The sequence below is a fragment of the Microtus ochrogaster genome, unplaced genomic scaffold (genome assembly GCF_000317375.1).
Source record: "Microtus ochrogaster isolate Prairie Vole_2 unplaced genomic scaffold, MicOch1.0 UNK5, whole genome shotgun sequence".
NCBI lineage: Eukaryota > Metazoa > Chordata > Mammalia > Rodentia > Cricetidae > Microtus > Microtus ochrogaster.
Genome location: NW_004949103.1, coordinates 52,291 through 75,232, shown reverse-complemented (window position 1 = coordinate 75,232; position 22,942 = coordinate 52,291). Strand labels below are relative to the sequence as shown.

The 22,942-nt window shown below is 50.0% G+C and overlaps 1 protein-coding gene across 1 annotated transcript in view; it reads left to right on the top strand.

Moving 5' to 3' along the window:
* Zfyve28 (zinc finger FYVE-type containing 28) overlaps positions 1 to 20,205 on the top strand; it is a 94,534-nt gene extending 74,329 nt beyond the window's left edge. Inside the window, exons 9-13 of the mRNA XM_005365899.3 lie at positions 15,368 to 15,519; positions 16,241 to 16,357; positions 17,519 to 17,623; positions 18,443 to 18,546; positions 19,010 to 20,205. Coding sequence (XP_005365956.1) covers positions 15,368 to 15,519; positions 16,241 to 16,357; positions 17,519 to 17,623; positions 18,443 to 18,546; positions 19,010 to 19,141 — 610 coding nt within the window. The 3' untranslated portion in view covers positions 19,142 to 20,205. The remainder of the gene's footprint in view (positions 1 to 15,367; positions 15,520 to 16,240; positions 16,358 to 17,518; positions 17,624 to 18,442; positions 18,547 to 19,009) is intronic.
* Positions 20,206 to 22,942: the final 2,737 nt, after the last annotated feature.

The window sequence follows — 22,942 nt, the reverse complement described above, 5'->3', positions numbered from 1 at the left end:
TCCCGGCTGATTCAACCAGCACCATCACCCAAGGGGGGCAGCTCATTGTCATTGGTTGGCACAGATGCACTGACCCTGCGGAATGTTCTGGAGCCTGTGTTCTTTAGTTCTTTGCTTTCTGCTGGCTTCTCATCTATGTGTTCAGTGGTCAGAGATGAACTTTTTTTTTGGGGGGGAGTTGACTTTATTTAGTTTGTTAATTTGTTCTTTTGTTTGTTTGGTTGGTTGGTTGGTTTTTCGAGACAGGGTTTCTCTGTGTAGAATAGCCTGGCCTAGGACTTGTAGGGATCCACCTTCCTCTGCCTCCTGAGTGCTGAGGTTAAAGGCATGAGCTGCCACTACCCAGTGAAAGTTGACGGTTTTAAAAAGCTGGTTTTCTCCCACCTGGCCTTAGCTTCCTGACTCAAAACATTCTTTGGTGCCAACTCCATTGGCTGCTTGCCAGAGGATGACAACCACTCAAGTCTATCTCCCACCCTGGACACTGCAGAAGTATTTGCTGTAGAAATGACACGGATTCCTTTTTTTAAAAAAACCTCTGATTGTAAGTGTGGTCCCTGTTCATTGTAAAAACTTTAAAAACATTAAGAAGACTAAAAGAAGTAAATAAAAATTTCCACATTTTGTGAATAGTTTTATTTTTCTACTAAAAGCACGATGTTGTGAGCATTTCTTCACAAAATTCTCTTAAAACACAACTCTAAGGGCTGGGGAGACAACGGCTTAGTGGTTAAGAGCACTGACTGCTCTTCCAGGGGACCTGGGTGCAATTCCCAGCACCCACACAGCAGCTCACAGCGTCTGTAACTCCAGTTCCGGGGACTCTACTGCCCTCTTCTGGCTTCCTATGGGCAGCAGGCAAATAAGTAGTACCTAGACAAACCTGCAGGAAAACACCCGTGCACACAGAATTCAAGATGAAAACACCCGTACACACAGAATTCAAGATGAAAAGAAACCCGCTACTCTGAATAAAACGGTATCGTGTCAGTGGACCTAGTCCAGTTACTCTGTGTTTTCAGTTTCTGTGTCGTTAGCCTATACAGCTTCCTTTGTTTCTTTTTTCTTTAGAATTTACCCCAAGGTCTAAGAGAGACAAACATGGATCCACCTAGGAAGGAGAAAAAGACAATCTCCTGAATAAATGGGGAGCTTGGTGGGCAGGGGGGAGGGTGGGAGGGAAGAGGGGAGGAAGAAAGGGGAGTGGGAAAAAAGTATAGCTCCAATAAAAACAGTTTAAAAGAAGAATCTATCCCAGAGTCTAGAATCAACACCACAAAAGACTTCCCAGAGAAGCCCTGACTTAATGTACACAGCGTGCATCCTCTAGGGTGTGCCCATCTTGGCCAACACAGACTCCACTACACATCTTGCCAACCTGGGAGGCAAAGCTTGGCCCCCTGTGGGCTATGTGCTCTTTTTCCTTTGCCTCACTGTATAGCTGGTTTTCTAGTTTTCCTCTTTGCCCACAGCATCCCTCTTTTGGGTGTTCATAGCAGATACCTTTTTCTGATCTCTTACCGACTGTTCACTCTCTTGTGTTGATGCCTCTGGGTTTACAGATATATTTAGTTCTATTTTGCATAGCTAAGTTTACACAAATTGTGGAGAATTTGTTCTCCTGCTTTCTGTTGCTCTATCGCTATGCATGTTGTGTGCTGTGTTGTTCCTTATCTCCTGGAGCCATGGTTTCTCTTCCCATCAGCCCTGCAGCAGGGATGCCTAGTGTGAGGTGAGGCTTGGAACCACACCTTAGGAATTGGGCCACCTGGCCTTTGTCTTGTTTGGTTGTGGTTTTGAAATTGGGTGTTTTTATATAGCTCAGGCTGGCTTTGACTCTACTTTGGCTTCAGCCTCCATACTGCTGGGTCTGTAGACATCTGCCCTCACACCTGACCCATCCAGCCTTTGAAAGTGTCAGCCTGTAATTGCTAGACTGATGGCCATCTCAACTGACCTCTGACTTTGACTCAAGAACTCGGGAATGGTCACCATTTGTGTCTCTCCTTCAGAAGTCTGCCTGCTCTCTGTGTTTCTACTCTGTGGTTGCACCATTGTCGAGGATGATAGGAACTTCCAGGGCTACCCTAGGCTAGGCCATGTCCCTTGACTGCTTTATCTTGCAGCCTTGAGGTAGCGGCTGGTCACAGAGGATCGATTGTTGAGCGCTCCCTCCCCCCCTACCACCAGAAGTGCCAGATGTAGCAGGCTGGGCAGGCTGGGGCTGGGAAGGTGTGCACTTGCTTGGGCTTCACAGCCTATGCTTGTTCGTCTTCCGCAGCTGAAACAATGGCGTTTCTCAGCCCATTAGCTTCTTGGTAAGGAAGAAGCAACATGGCACAAGGACTCGCCACACTCTTGCCTTCTCTTCTCCCCTCTGGTCGCCCCTCCTGCAGCGCTCACCATTTCCAGCCTTTGTCACTGCTGGTACCCACCGTGGTTATTCTGACCCCTCCTTCTTTAGGATTGTCTCTCATGGCCAGGCCTCACCATCTTGGCTATTTTCCATCCTGATTTTGTGCTCTCTGTTACAGCTCTGGATTTTGCTGTACCAGAACCCATTTCTGCTGTGTTCCACTCTCAAGGGCCAGAGGTCAACAGCAGGTGAGGTTTATGCCTCAAGCTTAAGCTTTTAGTTCAACCTCTCCTTTTCTATCCTATCTCTGGCCTCAGATGGTACCTGTCTGTCTCTTTGCTATGGTCTGAACCCTTCTGCTCTATGGCCCTGCATGCTTTGGCAACTCCGGAGAGAAGCCTGCAGCCCACACTGTGTAGACAGAAGCTCCAGCACCCCATCCCCCTCTTTTCTCCACAGAGAGGTAGTAGATTGAGGTCTACCTGTTACCTCTAGGCCATGTCAGCCCACTTCCGGTGGGAAGGACAGGTAGGCCAGCACATCAGTAAAACAATAGTGTGTTCCCAGCTGGCTCTGATCACACATAGAATCCCACCCAGCTAACAGATGTCAGGAACAGGCTGCCTGATGCCCTGAGCCAACCCTAGTGTCCCAACCATGTGTCACCACTGCCTTCTGACCTCAGTGGCGTGAGAAGGCATGCTCTTCCTTCTCTTGCAGAAAACATCTGCAGCATCTGGAGCCCCAGGGTGTCTGAGGCATCCCGGGGCATCAGTCCTACATTGTACTTCAGAGGGAAGAGGAGGCAAGTCAAGGGACAGGAGTCGCAGAGGCAGTGCTCTGGGCACAAACCTCACTTGGCCCCAGCGTGCTCTCCTGAGGTTTCTGAAGACAAGAACCTCCTGCGGGGCTCAGCAGGGGACCAGCGCTGGGTGAGGCTGACAGGGAGACTTGATCTGTAAGTCCAGCTTTGATCTGGTGGCTGTGGAGCTTGGGACCACAGGCCTTGGAGCTCTTGCCCTCTCTGCCAGGCTATGCACACCAAGTGCTATTCCTTCAGGAGCCACCCAGGGCCAGGCACCGGGTGTTGTCCTGGACACTCAGCCACCATTCCTAGTCAGGGGTGTATGCGATCCCATGTCTGCAGGGATCACAAAGGCCCCATCCACTGCACCCTCTGGAAGGAGGACAGGAAAGACTAGAGATGAGGCACAGTGGTGCCATCAAGCCAGCTGTTCACAAGTGATATCTCTGGGGCTGGCACAGGGCAAGATTAGGACTACAGTATGGATGATGTACCATAGTCTGGCTGCGTCAGGGCTGGGTTCTCCCATGAATCTCATCCTGGTACTAGTGACATGACCTCCCAGGTCGAAGGAATCCCTGGGAAGACAGTGGCAATCTGTGTAGTACTGTATATAGCAGAGTACATAGGGTCTAGCGCCTGTGTATATAACAGGCTTCCAGGTAAGGGAGGTCCTTCTAGGTGATGGGCCTCCAGCTGGTTAAACAGGCCTGGCCAAAGGAATGGCCATGGCCTCAGGGTCCTCTGTACCAGTCCTTGAAGCCTGCCCCTCAGCCCTGACTCCATCTTCTCTCTAGCCTGGTTACTTGGCAGCTCCCACATCTCATGACCAACCACACCCTGCTCCTTATGCAGCTGCATCCTCCAGCAAGTGCCCAGAAGAGATGGGCTGGTTTCTAAGGTGGGGACTTGCTGGCCAGAGCCACTCCTCAGCTGCCTTTCCTTATCTCTGTCTGTGCATTCAAACCAAAGGACCCGCTTCTGCATCCCTCTGTGTTCTGCCTCTGGTCACGGTTTGCTTCCTTGGGCCACAGCACTTGCCCCTGTGCTATGACATCTCTCTTGATTCTTTCCAATGTCCAGCCCCTAACATTGCAGCATGACACTGCCCTGTACAAAGTTCACACCCAGAGCTGTAGTGGGGTCAAACGCAGTGGCTCACACCTTTCATCCCACCATTTTGGAGGCAGAGGCAAGCAATTGTCTGAGTTTGAGGCCAGCCTAGTCTACATGTTGAGTTCTAGGCTAGCCAGGCCTACATAGTAAAGATTTCATATTAAAAAAATATATGTATCAGCCAGGTGGTGATGGTGCATGCCTTTAATCCTAGCATTCAGGGGGCAGAGGCAAGCAGATCTCTAAGTTCAAGGCCAGCCTGGTCTACAGAGTGAGTTCCAGGACAGCCAGAGCTACACAGAGAAACCCTATCTTGAAAAATCAAAATAAAAAAGGTTTAAATAAGCTTCTAGTTCTGGACTGCTGTTTAGACACACTTTACACCATGCCATCAGCACAGTTCCAATTTCTGCTTTTGTTGAGCCAATAGGGCACTTTGCCAGTGAGGTCTCGGGTATTCTGTGGCTGCCTTTGAGCAGGAATTTCTATGGTTACCCCTGCTGATCTATGGCTGTAGTGGCCTGCCCTAGCTGATTCCAGCTGCTGGACCACCTGCTAGAGCCATCCGCAGTGTCTCCCAGCAAGTTTATGTGGCATGGTGCTGCTACTCCTGTGTATCTGGGTGGGACTTAGAAGCCTCATTAGGGGAGTGCTCTGGCTCAAGGCCAAGTGGAAGTTAGCAGCACCATGGCTGTTGCTGGCTGTTTTTATTCTTACTTTTTTTTTTAGCTTTTTTTCTGGGGGGGGGCACCACTCAGCTCCCAAATCACATGCAGAGGATTATTCTTAATTTATGAATACCAGCCTTAGCTTGGCTTGTTTCTTGCCAGTCTTTCTTAATTACCCTATCTTTTGTCTCAGAGCTTTTATCTTTTTCTATTCCTTACACTTTCCCTTTCCTTCTTACTTCGTGTCTGGCTGTGTAGCTGGGTGGCTAACCCTTCAATCTTCCTCTCTTGTTCCCAGATCTTTTTCTCCCAGATTTCTCTTCATATTTATCTATCCTGTCTGCCAGCCCCTCCCATTTTTCTCTCCTGCCTTGCTATTGGCCGTTCAGCTTTTAATTAGACTATCGGGTGTTTTAGATAGGCACAGTAACACAGCTTCACAGAGTTAAACAAATGCAGCATAAACAAAATTGTAACACACCTTAAAATAATATTTTACAACAATGGCCTAGAAGGCAGTGGGCCCTCAGAATGTCCCCAGGCTTAGCACTCTTGGGACTTGAAGTCTCATTGTTGATATTTTCCCTTCTTCCATCCTTTCCCCAGTTTCTTCCCTGTTCTATTCTGCTCAATGTATAGTGTGTATGTGTCTAAGTGTATTATATATGTGCTTGCATGCACACATATATACATTTGTGTACATGTAAGCATATATTACATATGTAAATGCACTTTTGCTTATCTGTGTTTCCTTACTTTCTTAGTGCACACACCTACTTCATATTTAGTTAGCAAGTAGTGATGTGGAGGTTAGGGCCCCATACCATAATAATGGGATCTTCCTAAGAGCTGGCTGAGTGCCACCCTGGTCCTGACTGTGTCCCGGAGCCCTGATGTCTCCTGAATGTGTGAGCAGCATTGTAGGCTGATATCTAGATGAATCTGGGGCAGGGAAGATGGGCTCAGAACCTGGTCGGCAGACAGGACCCACAAGAGTAGTTTTGGCATCTGTGGAGGGATGGCTGAGAGGCAGTCTTCAGGTTGGGCACCATTGTACTCGGTCCCAGAGGGGAAGGACTGTAGACTCTGGCTCACAGTAGATGCAGTCTCCCTCCCTCCTGGGGTGAGGTCATGGGGGTGCCAGCATGGGTAGGATTTCCTCCCCAGCGCATCCTGCACGTACATCTCTCAGGTCACAGCCTGCTGGCCTACAGTGGGTACAGGTGGCGCTGATGGACTGCAGGCTCTGCCCACTCACAGAGGCCATTCCATCGCCATTGCCATCCAGGTTGGCCTTTGTGAGGATGGGGCCTCCCAGACCTGCCTGATGTCTCCTCCTGTCCTCTGCCTGGATAGTCAGCGGCCAACGGTAGCTATTAGAGCCTACCTGTTAGACTGTAGCCAACTGTAGCTGTTAGAGCCTACTGTTACCCTGGAGGATAGCTGTGGAGTCTTGCTCACTGTGTAGTTTCTGGACCTCCTTAATCAAATCTGGAGATATTTCTAGCGCAGACCCCAGGAAGTCTAGGACCAGTCATGAGGGTGATGTGTCCACAGAATATGAGCAGACCTTTGGTCATTCCATACTGGGGCAGCTTCTATTCTATTGGCCTATCTAGATCTTCAGAGAGCTGTTGAGGCAGCCTGTGACCCCAAGGGCAGTCCTGGTGGCTTTAACTCTCTCTTCCCCGTTAGCCGAATGAGCTTTGTCTCAGCCCTATGTTGCAGGTCTAGGGTCCCACAGCAGGAGGACCGATCATCTCAGGCCCACCCCTCCACAGTTTGTGGTCAGGTAACCATCTTTTAAGGACTGACAGCCTCACTTCCCCATTTTGTAGATTAAGTAAACTGAGGCCCTGACAGAGGTGGTGATACCTGGGAACCTTAGCTCATACTGTCTAAAGGGCTTCCTGAGAGCCCTTTGCTTGCCTGGGACCTCACCAATACATTGGCAGCATGGGACTTGAATGTGTGGTCTTGGTCAGTAGTTGGTAGAGACTCTGAAACTGTAAAGAATGCTCCTATCAAACCAAATTGCCCATCTCAAAGGGCAGCCCTTGTGGACCTAGTACCTGCTGTGCCTTGGTCATGGTCAGGACTACTTGCTGTTCCACAGTGACTCTCTATGTCTCAGAGGGTCCTTTGATTACTGTAGAATGTGGGCTAAAACTCTGATCCTTTTCCTGCCTCAAAGAAAGGCTCTGAGTGCAAGGAGAGAGGCAGGTGACATAGAACTTCATAGGTTAGAGAAGGGTATCCCCTCAGCTTCATCCACCCTCACATGGTTGGAGTCCCTAGTCTGGGATGCTACTAAGTCACTCTGAGAGACTTGGTAGAAGCAACTAGCCTTAGTGAAAATTGCGTGTCACCAGAAGCCCAGCCCCACGGGGTGCTGTCTCTCTTAGAGACGTCTCAGCTTTCTGCCTTCCTTGGTTGCCAGCAGTCAGTCTTCAGGTGCTGTGGCATCCAAAGCCCACACACAAAAGCATGAATCGAGACCACCTCTTGCTATGCTCCATGTCCAATTTGCAGGCTGAACGCAGCAGCAAACACTCTTTGCAGAACGTTTTCCTATTTGTATAAACATTGATTACAAGCTCCAACTCCCCTAAACGACTTAAGCTATAATTATATGTTAGGTATGACTGTTTCCTTTGACTGCGTCGAACACTGTAAACGTGCTGCTTGCATGGACAGCTTCTACTCACAGTGTGAATGTCCCTTCCCTGCAAACCACTCTGTGCATTATTGCCCTGAGGCAGCTGTACTGGGGTTCTTTGTCTGGTCATCAGGACGTTTTCCTGCCATTCTGTGGGTAAAGGGATCTCATATTTGGACCAGGCCATCCATCGGGGTCATCCAGTGGGTGTGAGATGGTCTCAGGAGGGGCTCGCGGATTCCACATCTAGATTAGAGCAAGAGTTACTCTAACAAAGCACCAGACACTGAGGATGCCTAAGGCCACACTTTGCTCTTGTGTTTTAGAGGCTGTCATAGTGCACTCCCGCTGAAGGTTTGGAGCCTTCCTGCCTCCCTAGTTCCTAGGGCCCCTGGCATTTCATGGCTGATGGGAAGTCTTTTCTGTCCTTCATAACGACACTTCAATCGAGGTTATCTCATCTTGAGATCCTTCACTGAAGAATCTCAAAAGCATCTCTTTCCCAACAAGCTCACAGTCCAACCCTCTGGGGTATAAGGTGGGTGTGTCACACTTGAGGGCATGTGGCATTCACCATAGCATCCTAATCTTGGGCTTCTGACCATTCTCCTCTCCCACTGCTCCCCAGAGGAGCCCCCGTTGACTATGTCTTCATGATACCTTCCGAGAAGTCTTTAAAAGAGTGCCTGGCCAGAGGCAGGAGGCTGCTACAAGCCTTGCACACTATCCCGCTTCTTAATTCATGCAACATCAGGTCAGGAGAGCCTGCTTGTGTAAGGACTCCTCTGTCTGTTCCACAGATGTGGAGGCTAGTGTGTGTATTGGGGTCCTTTGGTGTAGGTCCAGAGCAAGAAGAAAGAATGTTACAGGTTTTACACACTCACTAAATATGCTGTCTGAAAGATGAGCCCGCAAGCACTAATCATTCAGACTTGGGACAGGAAGAGTTTTATGTTATGGAGTCTGTTTGTGACCCGGCCAGGCATGGTTTCCCCCATAGGATATTGTGGTGGTTTGAAAGAAAATGCCCCCCCCCAAAGGAAATGGCACCATTAGGAGGTGTGGCCTTGTTGGAGGAAGTGTGTCACTGTGGGGGCAGGCTTTGAGGTCTCTTTTGTTCAAGATTCCCTCAGTCTGACAGGCAGTCGATGTGCTGCTACCTTTTGGTCAAGATGAAGCTAGCACCACATCTGCCTACACACTGCCATGCTCCCCCCATCATGATCATAACGGACTAAATCTCTGAAACTGTAAGCAAACCACCCCAATTAAATGTTTTCTTTTTAAGAGCTGCTGTGGTCATGGTGTGTTTCCACAGCAATAAAAACCCAAACTAAGACAGACACTGGAACATACTCTGAAGGAGCATGAAGCTCCAGAGGCATGCAGGAAAAGAACGTGGTGGGCCAGGGACATAGAAAACCCTATGGCCACATTGTGCCTGGCTTCTCTGTGATAGCACAGGGCAAGGCTGAGAGGAGTGAGCAAGGGGAGAGAGGTTAAAGGGACAGGAGATGAGGGATCTGAAAAGAGGAGAGAACTTCTGACTTTTGCATGTACAGCTTCTCTGCCCTGGACCTGTGGGAGTCTTGCTAGGAGGTGCACTGTTTAGGGACGGCCTGGACCTGTGGGAGTCTTGCTAGGAGCTGCACTGTTTAGGGACTGCCTGGACCTGGTACAGCCTACACATCGGGCTCATTTGAGTCATGGGGCACTGGAGACATAGGACACTCCTCCATGAATAAATGTCTTGGGGATTTTGTAATAAAGTATGACAAACAGCAGTAAATGCTGCAGAGGGAAATGGTCATTCTTCAGTCTTGAAGGCAGGAAGTCAGCATCAGGGAGTCTTGGAGCTGGTTCTATCAGGGGCTGTGAGGAAGACTGTCCCAGGCTACCCTTCTGCTCCTGGTGGTGGCTAGGTGAGTTTTTTGACTTGAGAAAATGTCACTCCCAACCCATGCCTTCGTCACCAGGCTGTTGTTTCTGCATGTGTGTCTGTGTCCAGGTTCACTCTTTTTATGAGGCTGCCAGTCCTGATGGGTCCCTACCCTGCTCTAGTATGACCTCATCTGCATTCATGATACCCACCAGGATGCTGTTTGCAAGTAGGACCTTCTCTGAGGTCCTGCAGGCTAGGACTTCATCATGCAAATGGATGGACTCCATTCAACCCAGCACAGCAAACACATCTCCCTGCCAGAGCCAAGCAGGACTGTAAGGCACCTGCTGTTCAGCATGCTGACCATCTGCTATGGGTCACTGCTGGTCTGCAAAGAGGATGTGACTCTGGCAGATGTTGCTAAAGCCTGTTCCTACAAGGGTATCCTGCCCTGCCTGTCTTAGTTTAGGGTCACCATTCCTGTAATGACCAAAAACAATTTGGGAAGAAAAGAATTTATTTCCATATAATGGTTCACCATCAAAAGCAGTGGGGGCAGAAACTCAAAAACAGGGCAGGAACTTGGAGGCAGGAGCTGATGCAGAGGCCATGGAGGGGTGCTGCTTACTGGCTTGATCCCCATGGATAGCTCAACTTGCTCTGTTATAGAACCCAGGACTACCAGCCCAGGGATAGCACTATCCACATGAGCTGGGTCTGCCCCCATCAATCACTAACTAAGAAAATGCCCTACGGGCTTGCCTACAGTCCAGACTTAAGGAGATATTTTCTTCATTGAGGTTTCCTTCTCTCAAGTGACTTTAACTTGTATCGTGTTGGCAAAACTATCTAACACACTGCCTGACCTATGACTCATGAAGAAGGCAGAACCAGACATGCTGTGGCCATCTCAGCTCTCTGGAGCTTTACTCTGGGGGACTGAGATGTCCAGGAGAGTGGGACTGACCAGGCCTAGGGCCTTAGTGTGGTCAGCGAGTCCATCATGTCTAACTTCTGGGTAGGCAATACTTGCCTGTTATTTTCACCTCAGGGGACAAATCGTCAGCAACGTGTTTGGTCTGGCTCCCACTGTGCCCTGGCCCATTCACACCCTCTCTCTTCTTTAAGCCACGGTGCCATTACCACGAGCAGGCCCAAGGGTGCCATCTACTGCTGGCTGCCACTTCCTTCTCTTCGGGGAATAGAATATTTATGTTTGTTTGTTTGAGACTGGGTCTCATTATGTAACTCAAGCTAGCCTCAAACTTACCTTTCTTCTGCCTCCTCCCCAAAGCTGGGATTATACAGTGTACCTCCATGACTGGCTTAGTTATTCTTCTCACCAGAAAAAGAAATACTTGATATTTCCCAATATCTCATCTATGTTTGTATGATACTCTAGTTTTTTTAAGCTGGTAATTATTTATTATTTTGTGGTTGGAGGGCAGGGACATGCATGCCACAGTGATTTTGTGGAAGCCATGGGACATCAGCTCTCTCTCCTCTGTGTGTGGCCCCGGCACTAAACTCAGGTCCTCAAGCTTAGCAGTGAGTGCCTTCATCTGCTGAGCCATCTTGAAGGCCATTTTACTTCCTATCCTTTCCAGTGTGTTCATGTCATGCCTGTTGCCCTCCAATGCCTTTACTCTATTCTTTGCCCTGGTTGTTTTTATTGTGTTTTGCTTTTATTTAATGAAATTTTGATAAGCACACATCAAATCGGTCACTTTAACTGTGCTGTCAGCGGTACTGTAATCCACACTGCGGCCTCGGTCAGCCACCATTCCCTTCCCTCTCCAGCACGTCCTCCTCTTCTAAGCTGAATTCTGTCTCCATGTACCTGCCCCAGCCCTTGGCATCTACCTGCTGTATTTACTGTCTCTCTGGATTAACCAGCTCTAGAGACCTCACATAATAAAGTCTTGTTGGATTTGTCTTTTGTATCTGGTTTCTTTCACTTAGCATGTTTTAGGGCTCATGTACGTTGGAGTATTGCTGTAATCTCTTTCATTTTGAAGGCTGGATAGTATTTTACTGCCTTGTTTATACGCGCATCCTCCTTCATGGACTCTTGGGTTTGTTTTCACCTCTGGGCAGACAAATAATGATGCTCAGAACATCTCTGTACAAATGTATCCCTGGGTTCCTATTTTCAGTGCTTTTGAGAGAGCTGGGCGTGATGGTATGTGGCTTTAATCCTAGCACTTAGGAGGCTAAGGCGGGGGATCATGAGGTTATACAGTGACACCTTCTCTAAAACAATAAAATTAGGCAGGTGTAATGTCCCGCTCTTGTGCTCCCAAGGCCTAGCTGGGCGGTGGTGGCGCACGCCTTTAATCCCAGCACTCGGGAGGCAGAGGTAGGCGGATCTCTGTGAGTTCGAGGCCAGCCTGGTCTACAAGAGCTAGTGCCAGGACAGGAACCAAAAGCTACGGAGAAACCCTATCTTGAAAATCCAAAAAAACCCAAACAAACAAAAAACCAAAACAACAACAACAACAAAAAAGAATTCAAGGCCTTCCTCACTACAATAGCTAGTTTGGTGCTATTGTGGTCTACATGAGGCTGTCTCAAAAATAAAAAATAAAAAAAAGTATAATCACCTGATCCAAGTGTGGTTCTTTAATAGCAGCACTCAGGAAGCAGTGGCAGGTGTATCTCTGTAAGTTCTCAATTGGTGAGGCTATCAACTGCAGCCAGGGTATATGCAGAAGGGGAGGCAGTCTTCTCCCCTTCCTTCCTCAATAATCAGCAGAGTCGATAAGGCCCACAGCCCCAGACAGAAGTCAAGGGCTTTACCTCTAAATGAATGGAGCCATCTAGATGTGGGGGCCTGGAGCTCATCCTAAGGATCCCAGCAGGACATCGGTTTCTGAGGCTCAGCATGCCCAGCCCTGTCTCAGATCTCCAGGCTTCTCTGTGTGCCAATAGACATTCGCTGCTTTAGAGTATGACAATAGAAGAGCAATTAGGGCAAGACAGCATCTATGAGTGTCCCATCCAGTAATGAAGGAACCCACAGGACTCTAGGGCTTCTTCCAGGCCCAGCCCCTCCTTCCTGGATCGTCTACCATTGTTGAGTGTTCATGGCATCTCACCTTTGTGTTCCCAACTGTATCTGTATCCAAGCTTGTGTGTTTTCCCACTGCATGTCCAGGGGCTCATACAATATGTAAGTTAAATCATGCCTGTAGTGGGCTTGGTAGCCCTGGAAGTGGGTGGTCAGATTGCAGTTGACTCTGCATCCCATCATGGAGGTTTGGGCTCCTTCCCAGTTTTCTTCTGGAACATGGAATTCAGTTGTGTCAATAGATATACAGACAGAGGATTCAGAGCTATGTTGGAAATGGTCCACTGAGCTGTAGAATTGGGGCAGGGTTACACCATTTTATTTTGATGGCACCAAAATACTTTTCCAAATGGTTGCAGTAATTTGCTCTCCAACAAGACAAAATTCTGTTTTCTGCTCCTGTTGGGCAGGCTTTCCTCTAAAATACATCAAATAGTCAAGTACCCACAAGCCTTTGAGACAAGTCTTTAGTATAGAAAACAGACCAATAAATAAATCAGTTTGCAGCAAAAGGTCATGAGTTGCTGTCAGTCAACTGACCGGGATTCTTTTACTCTACCTAGGGAGAATCTGCAGTAGACAAGGAGAAGCTCACCCGGTGCTGGTAGTCCTGGGTCCCTAAATGCCGGAGGCCTAGGGATTAGAATGGCAGACCCAAAGACTAACAGCTCCAAGCAGGGCTTTATTTGTTCCAGGGTATGGATGTAGATGCTGCAGGCTTAGACAATCTAATTGGAGACCTGTTGTTGTGGTCTTAAACCACCAATGGCCCCACTGCTTGCCAGCAGTGAGAAGCAGCTAGTGTTAGAGCTAATGAATGGTCCTTGGGTGCTGGTGTGCTCAGCGCTACAGGGAGCAGTATCACAGCCTAGGGTGACAGGCGCTTGCACTTAAAGTTTGGCAGCTTTCTGAAACTTCTGGCAACTAAGGAAGGCTTACAATTTCCCTTCTCTAGTTCTTACTAGTTCTTACTTCTGCCTTTCATGTGTTTATTTAATGTGCATGAGTGTTTTGTCTACATGTATATTTGTGTACTACATGCATGCCTGGTGCCTGTGGAGACCAGCAGAGGGAGTCAGATCCCTTGGAACTGGAGTTACAGACAATTGTGAGATAGGATGTAGGTCTGGGAAGCGAATTCTGGTCCTCTGGAAGAACAGCCATTGCCTCTAGCTGCCGAGTCTTCTTCTAGCCCTCCCCGTCTGTCTCTGGCCTCTCGGCTCATGTCCTGCCATTTCTTACCTGCTCTCTATTTCCCTGCCTCTTGTTATCCCTGCTACTCTGTTCCCCATCATTTCCACCCGGACTCCGCTCTAGGACTCTTTGGCAATTCAGCGCTGTAACCACAGTTGTTCCGGTGGCTTCTGCCAACTCTGCTGTAGATTTATGAGCCCTTGCTTTGTGTTTGGAAGCTCAGCCTTGCTAATGGTAAAGATCAAAACCAGACATGGCAAACTCTTTAGTCCTGAGCCTCCTCCAGCCTTTAATTTTTGGTTTAGGCTTGGCCAGGAAGAGACCTAACTTTTCAGAGATTTGGCTATAAATACACTGTGCACAGTCACAATGAACTCCTAAAGAACAAATCTAATAAAACTAGCCACTGGGGAGAAGAGGGACAGGTGTCTGGAAGGGGAGACTATTCGCATGTCCTGTGGCTGCTATACAAAGTGCCACAGTAAGTGGCCTAAATTGCCAAAAGTCTTATAGTCATCTTATAGTCTCCAGGCCAGAAGTCTAAAATCTGACAGAGCTCTTCTCCCTCCCGAGGCACCAGAGAGAGTCCTTCCCGCCTCTTCCAACTCCAGGGAGCTCCAGGTGCCCCTTGACTTTTGGCTGTATCGCTCCAATCTCAAAATCTGGGCATGTGGTGTCCTCTTTATCCTGGGTCCCTGGGCCTCTACCTTTGTGTCTTACAAGGGCGCTTGTGTTTGGATTTAGGACCCACTGAATAATCTAGGGTAATGTCAATGCCAGACCCTCCTCTTAATTGCTTCTGAAGACATTCTCTGTTCAAATAGGGTCCTGCTCACAGGTTCAAGGGGTTAGATGTGCACATATTTTGGGGGGTTGTGTTCTGTTCCCACAGATGGCATGAGAGGTCAAAGGGTCTGCCATAGAAAGAAGTTGGGAGATTATGTTAAGTGAGGGTGCAAGATGGAGTAGGTTAAGCTAGAGTAAATGCCACATCAACTCATGTGGAAGGGATGATGCAGGGGAGTAGCTACCAAGCTAGAGCAAGGCAGTACTGGATCAGTCGGTCAAGTGCATTTGTTTTTTAAAAGTGGACACACTGTTGGCATTTACATGATAGGAAGAAGCATGTCCAGGCCATTCAGCTCCTCTGGAGAGAAACTTGAGGACAGGCTTTCCCTGACCCTCTGACCTCCAGCTCCAGCCCTGTTATGGTTGCTTTTTTCAACTTGACACAAACCTAGGCATTTGGGAAAAGGAAACCTTAATTGAGAAAATGCATCTGTAGGCAAGTCTGTGAGGTGTTTTATTAAGTAGTAATTGATGTGGGAGGGCCCAGCACACTATGAGTAGTGCCAGCCCTGGCCAGGAGTCCTGGATTATAGAAGAAAGCAGGCAAACAACGTTCCTCCGTGCCCTCTGATTCAGTTCTTGCCTCCAGGTTCCTTCCTCGAGCTTCTGTCCTGACTTCCCTCTACAATGGAAAGACCCGAGAGTTGTAATCTTAAACTCTTTCTTCCCCAAGTTGTTTTTGGTCATAGTCTTAATAGATACCTTAACTAAGACAGGTCCCTAGCTGTGGCCCCTACTCACCTCCCCTGCCTCTCTTCTCTGCATTAGCTCCACAGCTGGCTCCTCCTCGTTAGACAGCACCAGACTGGAGGTGGCCCCTGCGGTCATGCCTCTCACTCCCATGGCCACCAGAGAGAAGATTCGGTCCAGGTTCCATGGCAGCCATGACCTGATCCACCGCCTGTTTGTCTGCATTTCAGGTATGACCTGGACCTGGGACACGAGCGTGGGGACAGGCAGGACGTGCCCCAGTAGAGAAAGAACAGTGGGGTTGGCCCAGCTTGCCCTGGCTAAAGCAGAGGGCAGTGTGGTCTGCGGAGCAAACCTAGGGGTGGGACCGGATCTGTCCTACAGGGAGGAGGGAGCTCTGTAAGTGAAGATGGAGTAGCATTTTCCTCCAGGGGTGGCTGGGAGCGATGGGATCCGTGATCAAAACAGTCAGACCCTGGACACTACCTCAGGCTGGGCTTTACCCTGGGATCCATGGCTATACAGAGGCTGTTTAGTGACCCTGTAGTCAAAGTTACTCAGGGCGGTGTGGTATTGGGTACTGGGAGAATGTAGACATTATTTGTATTCCCTTGCTTCTGTGATGGTACCAGGTGCTGCCATAGGCACAGTGTTCTGGGACCTCTGTAGGTGTCTGTTGTAGTCGTGGTGGCTGTGACTCTGGAAAAGTTCTATATTCATGGGAGCAGCAATGCTGGGGCTGGGCAGGAAGCTCTCATTCCTTCCTATCCTCTCTTGATTCCCGAGTTTGTAATCATGGCAAGGGAATCCTCTCTTAAAGGGTTGGGAATTGCTAATCCGTGAACTCTGGGTGTGTCCTGTCCAGCACATGGTAGTGTGGTCTACCGAAGTGATTGGCTCAACGTAGCCTTCTGTCTCCCTGTCACTCCTCCCACCGGCTTCTCCTATCAGGTGTAGCTGACCAGCTGCAGACGAACTATGCCAGCGACCTGAGAAGCATTCTCAAAACACTGTTTGAGGTCATGGCCACCAAGCCTGAAACCGACGACAAGGAGAAGCTAAAGAAGGGTGAGTGCTGCTGCAGGACAGGCTCAGAGGCCCTTGCCAACCACTGTGTCCACTGTCCCCAAGAAGGGAGTATGCAGAAACTCACACCCCAGGATCTGCCGGACCCAGTGTGCCAGGTTGTCGACTTGGGGAGATGAGTGTGTAGCCCGGAGAAGTGGCTCCCCATGGCACCTTGCAGGTGGGTCCCTGGCTCTGGTTCTTGCATAGGCTGTAGCAGGCCATCCAACTTTTCACTGCAGACAGAGGTTGGGGACCCGCCTTCCATCTTAGACTAGACCAGGTGACTAGACGAGGTACAGTGTTAGTTACAGTCACCTGTCAGTGTGCAGAGCCCAGGCTGAGTGACAAAGGGGACCCGGCCCATCCCTCTATGAGAGGGTGGCATATCCACCCCAGCTGCCACATATTTATTCATCTTCAGCTCACTGAAGCATGCACATGTGCTCCCGCATTTATTCGTAGGTACATACACGTACACGCTTTTTTGTACATGCATACCTTACATACACAACAGATAAACAGATATTTGGCAAGGAAGGGAGTTTGCTCTTTGTCCCTGTAGGGTCCTGATAGGAAATGGGACTAGGCACTACTGGTGCTAGCCTGGGGTACCTGTTTGGGGAGAGCTACCTCTCTGCACAAAGGCTTCTGCCCATGAGCTATCTGGGTATATGGGATAGCCCAGCTCGTCCTAGAAGTCTGGCCTAACAGGGCATGTCCTTGTTGGTGAGGAGGAACTTCTGCCTCAATCAGCTCTGTCATCTGACTGGCAATCCAGGGAGGGCTGCCTTCTGAAAATCAGGAGTCAAGTTGTTGACTCTGAACAGGGTTCTCAGATGCCAAGACTTTAAAACTTCTGCCTTGGGGATGATAGGCCAGGAAATCTTACCAGTGTCAGGGCCCAGGGCTAGATGCTTATGCAGAGGAGCCAGCAGGTGCCTCCGGGGTCCACCACATTGTACAAAGAATGGACCCTTTTATAGGAAGAACTTTGCCAGTGTTGGCATCCTGCCTACTGAGGTGACTTGCTCTGTGGGCTGAGAGATGGTTGGGGGGCTTGTGGGAGCTGGAAACTTGGAGGCATCCAAGTGCTCACTAAGGACAATCAGTCGCATCTGCTGCCTTACCTGCCAACCCCAGTGGCTCCCTTCTCCCTTCCAGTAACCCAGACCCTACGGAGTGCAGCCTTGGAGGACTGTGCATTATGCCAGGAGACGGTGTCATCCTCAGAACTGGCAGCCAAGACTCGAGATGGGGACTTTGAAGGTATGTGGGAAGCTCAGGTGTGGACCTGGCTTGCCGTCTGTCTGCTGAGCAAAAGGAGCTACACTGTACATATTCATCCAGACATCAGGCCATTTGGAGATAGGGTTCCCCATGGAAGGTGGCCTCCCACGCCGTGCCTCCTCCTTGGTATTAGGTGTGTACAGGCCCTTTACTGCTGTGCAACCCTGGGCCTGAGGTTTAGCAGCTCAGCCTAGTAGGTACAAGCTGAGGGAGGAGGAGCACGATTGACTGTGGCTGCAATAATCCAGGACCCCGGCACTTACCTGCGCTGAAGGAGTCTCCCATAGCAGCCTCAGGACACTCTGGGACATTAATGGGGGCTTTGTGTGGGTGTGGAAGCCTTCCTTGTGGTGAGGACAGGAATTGAAGACTAATATGGTCACATGGGGTCTGCCCAGAGTGGTCTGGAAACTAGGCAGCTCGGATGTCAGGGGGAAGAGTCCTGGGCTGCTTGGGAATGTGTGGTGCATCTATGGGAGAGGCCCAGGACTTGTGGGAAAGTATTCTGCTACAGTGTTAAAGGGGGTGCCTGGGTCAAGAAGGTCTGCATTAGTCTAGCCAAATGGCTAAAGTGAGTGACCCGAGATGAAGGTCTCAGGGCATGATCATTGATTCCGCTGTACGTCCTGAGTCCAGATGGCCTGGCCTGGGGCCTGCAACTGGAGTGGGACTCTGACCACTGACATTGTGATCAGTGACTGACAGGCCTAGAGCAGGACCAGAAGAGTGGGATAAGGGGTGTCTACCCTTTCCCTGCCCCCAGCCCAGCGCTCTGTCCTGTTGCTCTTGTTGTGACAGACCCTCCTGAGTGGGTGCCAGATGAGGCCTGTGGCTTCTGCACCTCCTGCAAAGCACCCTTCACCGTCATCCGCAGGAAGCACCACTGCCGCAGCTGCGGGAAGGTGGGTGGGGCCCCGTTGGCCCTCTGCATCTTTGGGGTTATGTGGGGACTGTCCCCAGGCACAGCATCAGGGTTTAGAAGTTAGGGTTGATGTCCTGGTAATCCACTCAGGTTCTTACCACCCGTGTGCAGATGCCCCCACCCCCCAGGTTCTAGGCTCTATTCTGACTCCATATTCTAGGCCATGCTTAGCTAGTGTGCAGGCTCAATCCTGGCCCCTCCAAGGTGAGAACAGGGAGGGGCAGGGAGGTTAAGAAGGAGTCTGCCGTGGTTATGGTGAAGGGCCTAGTTACTTTAAAAAAGCCTGACCTACTGGGCCAGCCCTGCCCAGAATTTCCTATAGTGTCTGGAGCAGGCTAACTCCTGCCCACCATTGTTTGGCCTGGTTTGGGTGGAAGGGCTGTGTACCGGGGCTGACAAAGGCTCTGTCTGCTCACTGCCTTCTGTCCCTCCTTGGCTTCCAGATCTTCTGTTCCCGCTGCTCGTCACACTCGGCACCACTTCCGCGCTATGGACAAGTGAAGCCGGTCCGCGTGTGCACACACTGCTACATGTTCCATGTCACACCTTTCTACAGCGACAAGACGGTCATGTGATGCTGTGCCTGGCGCGTCCCAGCTCAGTGGGCCGGAGACTCCAGGACAGAGGCACTATGTCTGCCTTGAGTCCTGGCAAGGGTCTCCAGGACGGAGGTGCTTTGCCTGCTGTGTGCCCTGTCCAGGCTGTGCTGCAGCAGGGCCCCATTGCATCTCATCAAGCCGCTACTGCTGCAGACCTGCCTGGGTTTCCAAAGCTGTCCAGAGCCTCTGTCTACTCCCCCGGCCTCTCCACTTGTGGAGATACCCGTCCTGGCATGGGGTCAGGGATGCTTCGTTGCTCTTCTAGGTCAGGGTACCGAGCCAGGCAGGGTTGGACTCTCTTCTCTTGCCCGTCCAATGGCGTTTTGCTTCAGTTGTGCATACTAAGGCAGGAGAGGGCCAGTTCTGTATGTTCTGTTCTGTAGCTGAAACCCTGGAAGCAGAAGCCAGGAGATACTAGCCCCCCAACATCATAGCAGGGCTCCCCACTGCTTACCACCCACCTCATTCCCTAGTGCTCACCACCTGCCTCGGGACCCTGCCCAACAACATGCATCTCGTTTCCATTTGAAGGGGGAATGTAAGAAGCAGACACAGTGGTCCCCTGGGGAAGCAGGCATGCCCTTGGCATCTATACCATGGCCGCTTGCTGGCGGAACAGGGCCCGAGCACCCGCTGATAGCATAGGCTGAGCTCTCAGGTGTTGGGGACTGGACTCATCAGGCAGCCGCCACTCAGCTAACAGTTCCTTCTTCCTCTGCACCCACCGGGACTCTAACCCACTTCCTCAGACCTCAGTGCGGCCTGGACAGGCTGAGATGCACAGACACCTCCTCAGGCTTCAATCTCAGGCTTCACGTTGCAATGATGATTACAGTTTTATTTTTAGAGAGATGACACACCTACTGCTTCTTTTATAGGATGAAATCCAATCGCTGTTCAGCAGTGGAATACACATGCACAAAAATGGCTTCTGTGCGGGGGTGGGGGGAGAGTATATAACAGAGGGAATATTATCTATTGAGATTATTTTTATTTTCTAAATGCTGTAATTCGAAACCATTTCCATAAATCTATTTAAGGATTGCATATTCCCTGGCGTCATCTCTGTACACCGAGTCCTTGTCTTTGTTGGGTAGGTGGTGGTGTTGGTGCTGATGTGGATTTTCTTCTGGAGGATGGGGGCATCTGTGCCTTGGGGACGATGAACAGCAGAACTCATCCTCCTGTCAACGTTCGGGAGGGGCTGGCTGCCATCTTCCCCCGCAAGCCTGTCTGCCATCTTGGAAGGGTGCCTGTTAGGATGCCTGACTCACCAGCTGTTGCCCATCCTGCACCTAAGACCTCTGGCCTATGCTAGGGGAAGGGGCAGGGCACGTGCCTTTGGCTACTCTACCTTGATGGTGTTGGTCTCAGATCTGGGGACTGCCTCTCTGGCTATTCTGGAAAGAATACAAGAGGTTGCTCCAGGTCAGGATTGCCATAGTGACAGGGCCTTTGTGGTGGGTGCTGGGTGACAATAGGTAGGGAAGCAGGATTGTGAGAGGCAGCGGTGGCTGTTACACCTACTTTCTGGTGAGAATGTGTTGTAAAGTAAGGTTCCCTCCGAGTGGAGCAGAGCTTAGGGAACATGAGAAAGGAGAGCCCAGGTTGGATGGTGACTCATACATCCCAAGGTTAGACCCTCTCATTCTGCCCACCTGGACAGATGCAGAGAAATGACCCTTGCGTCACCTGTCTTCTCCCAGTGTCCATGTCCCTGACCGGAGAGCTACTACAGTGGCATTACAGGCTGTTCCAGAATGCTGTCTGCTGTTACTAACCAGGAAGTCAGGACGTGCAGGAGCCCACATGGAGCTATGTCGTGCTGTGTACCTCTGTGCACACTACAGTATAAATAAGTGCCCTTCGCAGCTATTTGGTTTCCAGACCTGAAACATGGTGTCCTCTCTCCTACCATGTTAGAGGGGAGAAAGGTCAGAACAGAGCATCTGTTCTCTAGAGAAACCTGAATCTGCGTGTGTTTGTGTGTATGTGTGTCCCCATGTGGTCTGCTCATGTGAGGCTTTATGAGGCAGCCTTGACCAACTTTGTGAGTTGGGTAAAGAGAGCTGCTCCATGAACTGCCCTGTTTGAGGCCTGGGACCACAGGCGCCCCTCTCTAAGGATGCTCAACTGTCCCATTCACCCAGGGTGAAGGAATTGCAGGCTTTCTATGATAAAGTTAGGATGTCCACTCACTCTACCCTTCTGTGGAGCTAGCCCCACACCAAGAGCAGAGTCAGGAGTAAGACACGTCAAGAAGGCTCTAGAAGCCTTTTCCATGGATGGGGTTTGTCTTCAGGAACTCCTGGGGGAGCAGGGACATGGAACATGCTCAGAGATCCAGGTATGCAATCAGCTCTTTTGAGCTAGCCTCTGGACCTCCTTCTTGTCATCCTTTCTGAGCCTTAGTTTTCCCGCTATCACCTTCTTCGTTGTTCCAGAATTTTAAATGTTCACAACAATCCCCATGGCAATCCTTCAAGAGAGCAAGATTCCCTGTCATGGATAGGGAAACAAAGCATGTGAAGATCAGACAGCGCTGAGCTGGGCTGTGTGCTTCAAGGAGAAACCGTGAAGAGGTTGCTGCAGAAGTGTCCGGTGAAGTGAAGAACTGGAAGATAGGTCCAAGCTAGTTGTGCTGGGAACCATTCTTGGAATTTGGGAGCTGTGCCAGCTCATAACCACCTAACTTGCTTGGCATCTGGCAGCAGGGTTCTCACTATTCTGGCTATGCATAGTCCTGGGAAGGGACCCTCAGCATTCTCCAAACACCTCTAGCCCAGACTGCAGTGACCCGCAGGTGCTCAGGGGCCAGACTGCCTACAGCTCTATCTGGGACAAGCTGGCAAGCTGAAGAAGGGTCCAGAGCAGAGATTGCTCTGCCTGGTCTTGGGAGGTGGCATTGGTAGTGGGCAGAGAGCGCCACATCTCGCTCCATGTCTGATGCATTAGCTACTTTCTATTGCTATGATAAAACATAATAACCAAAACAACTTAAAGTTTATGTGGGCTTAACAGTTCCAGAAGAGTAAGAGTCCATCATGGTATGGAAGTCTGGCAGCAAGCGGCAGATTTGGTGTCAGAAAAAGAATTCTGAGAGCTTACACTCTTTACCACAGCATGAAGCAGAGAGAGAACTGGACATGAATTAAAACTATAAATACCCAAAGCCCGTACAGAAAGGTCACACCTAAACCTTCCCAAGCAATGCTACCATCTGGGAACGAAGTGTTCAAACATCTGAGCCTATAGGGACAGTCTCATTTAAATCACTACAAAGTCCCACTTTGTCACCTCCATAGAGTCTACTCAGTGCTCAGAGAAGTGGTTCTAGGGACCACCTGCACACCTGAGGTGTCAAAGGTCCCCTTGACGCTCATCCCTCTTGTGTCTCATTTGTACATCTAACTTGTCCTCAGTCCCTATCTGCCTCCCCCAAGAACCTCAGGATAGCCCTGGCTGGAAGGCACACTCAGCAGAGTCCTGGTCTGAGCAGAGAAAAGGTAGCCATCAGCCAGACATATAGTGACCCTGAAGGGTATGGCATGGCATGGGACTCTGAAGGACTTTTGATGTCCTTGTGGTAATAACTCTTGCCGCCCAGTAAAGCCGGATTGCCGCCCTCTCCCCTCTGTGTCCTTGTGTCCTTGACCTAGCCAGAATTCTGGCTGCAGCTCCTAATTGCCACCAGGGGGCACTCCATGCCTCTGCAGCAATAGTTGGCTTCTCTCTCTCTCTCTCTCTCTCTCTCTCTCTCTCTCTCTCTCTCTCTCT